Source organism: Buceros rhinoceros, unplaced genomic scaffold (assembly GCF_000710305.1).
Source record: "Buceros rhinoceros silvestris isolate BGI_N320 unplaced genomic scaffold, ASM71030v1 scaffold34245, whole genome shotgun sequence".
NCBI classification, from domain to species: domain Eukaryota; kingdom Metazoa; phylum Chordata; class Aves; order Bucerotiformes; family Bucerotidae; genus Buceros; species Buceros rhinoceros.
In genome coordinates, this window is record NW_010413945.1 from 4,828 (window position 1) to 6,156 (window position 1,329).

The following is a 1,329-nucleotide window of genomic DNA, read 5'->3' on the forward strand; positions in this document are numbered from 1 at the left end:
GACGAGTCCCCCGGGCTCTACGGGTTCCTGCACGTCATCGTCCACTCCGCCAAGGGCTTCACGCAGTCTGCCAGTGAGTGCTGGTGCCCGCCCTTGCGCAGAGGGGCCGGTGTGGTGGGTGGAGCTGGGGTCCAGCATGTGGCCCTGCTCTGCCCGCAGTGGTCCCCTGGGAGCCGGTGGGGATGTTCCTCGGGCACTGAGCGGTGTCTGCTCCCCCAGACCTTTACTGCACACTGGAGGTGGACTCCTTTGGCTACTTCGTCAGCAAAGCCAAGACCAGGGTCTTCCGGGACACCACCGAGCCGCAGTGGAACGAGGTGAGAGGAGGGTGGGACGCAGGGAGGGGACAGTGCCTGCTTTCCCTTCCAGCCCCAGTTTTGAAGTTGCTCTGGGGTGCTGGGGCTGAGCCACCCTCCCTCCACACCCCAGGAGTTTGAGATCGAGCTGGAGGGCTCCCAGTCCCTGCGCATCCTCTGCTACGAGAAGTGCTATGACAAGACCAAGCTCAACAAGGACAACAATGAAATCGTGGACAAGATCATGGGCAAGGGGCAGATCCAGGTATGTGCTGGAGCTTTTGGGCATCTTCTCACCCAACAGTAGACCTCTGGGGCTGGGAGGGTTGTCCTGGAGCGATGGCTGGGGTGGGAGACGCCTGCCGTTATGGGCAGGCAGCTCTATGTTCGGGAGCGGGGTACAGGGGTCGTGCCTTGGGGCTGAAGGCAGAGGGATGGTTGGGCAGCACGCGTGTGGGTGAGGGTCTTGGGGCACAGTGGCTGCAGGAGAAGGTGGGACAAAGTGAGAAGGGGTCCTGTGGAGGTGGCAAGCCACCCTCCAGACGTGTCTGGGCTGGAAGTGTTTCTGTTCTGCTGCTCTCTATGCTGTGGCCCCAGGGAGGGCTCTGAGCATGCAGCCCCCTGTCCCTCCCCACCAGCTGTGGCTGTCCCCCTCTGCCACCATCTGCCTCCCCTGTGCATCCATCAGCTGCTGTTATGGCAATGGGCGTTTCCAGGGCAACGGTTAAGCCGCCTCTGATTGGCGGTTGCCAGGCAGGGAGGATGGAGGCCTGGGCTGCCCTGAGATGCTCCCAGGTGAGCAGGACCAGGAGGATGGAGGGGGGCAGGCAGCCCCCAGACCTTGCGTCCCCCCAGCACCCACCTTGGCCAGGCTGCAGGGAGGCCCAGGGCAGCAGGGGCTGGTTCAGGATGAGGGTCCCCTGCGTTTTCGTGGTGGGGACCCCCGGCCCAGCTGCCTTCCCCGCTGTGCTAGGGACAGAGTCACGCCTGGGACGCAGACCTCGATCCAAAGACCACTTCAACGGGACTGGCG

General features: G+C 63.8%; 1 protein-coding gene across 1 annotated transcript in view; it reads left to right on the forward strand.

Annotated features, from left to right (window-relative positions):
* Positions 1-561, forward strand: part of LOC104494145 (active breakpoint cluster region-related protein-like) — a gene marked incomplete at its 3' end in the record, with an annotated part of 3,709 nt that extends 3,148 nt beyond the window's left edge. The window contains exons 9-11 of the mRNA XM_010136941.1: positions 1-73; positions 220-317; positions 430-561. The exon at positions 1-73 is cut by the window's left edge and continues 3 nt beyond it. Coding sequence (XP_010135243.1) covers positions 1-73; positions 220-317; positions 430-561 — 303 coding nt within the window. The remainder of the gene's footprint in view (positions 74-219; positions 318-429) is intronic.
* Between the last annotated feature and the right edge of the window lie 768 nt (positions 562-1,329).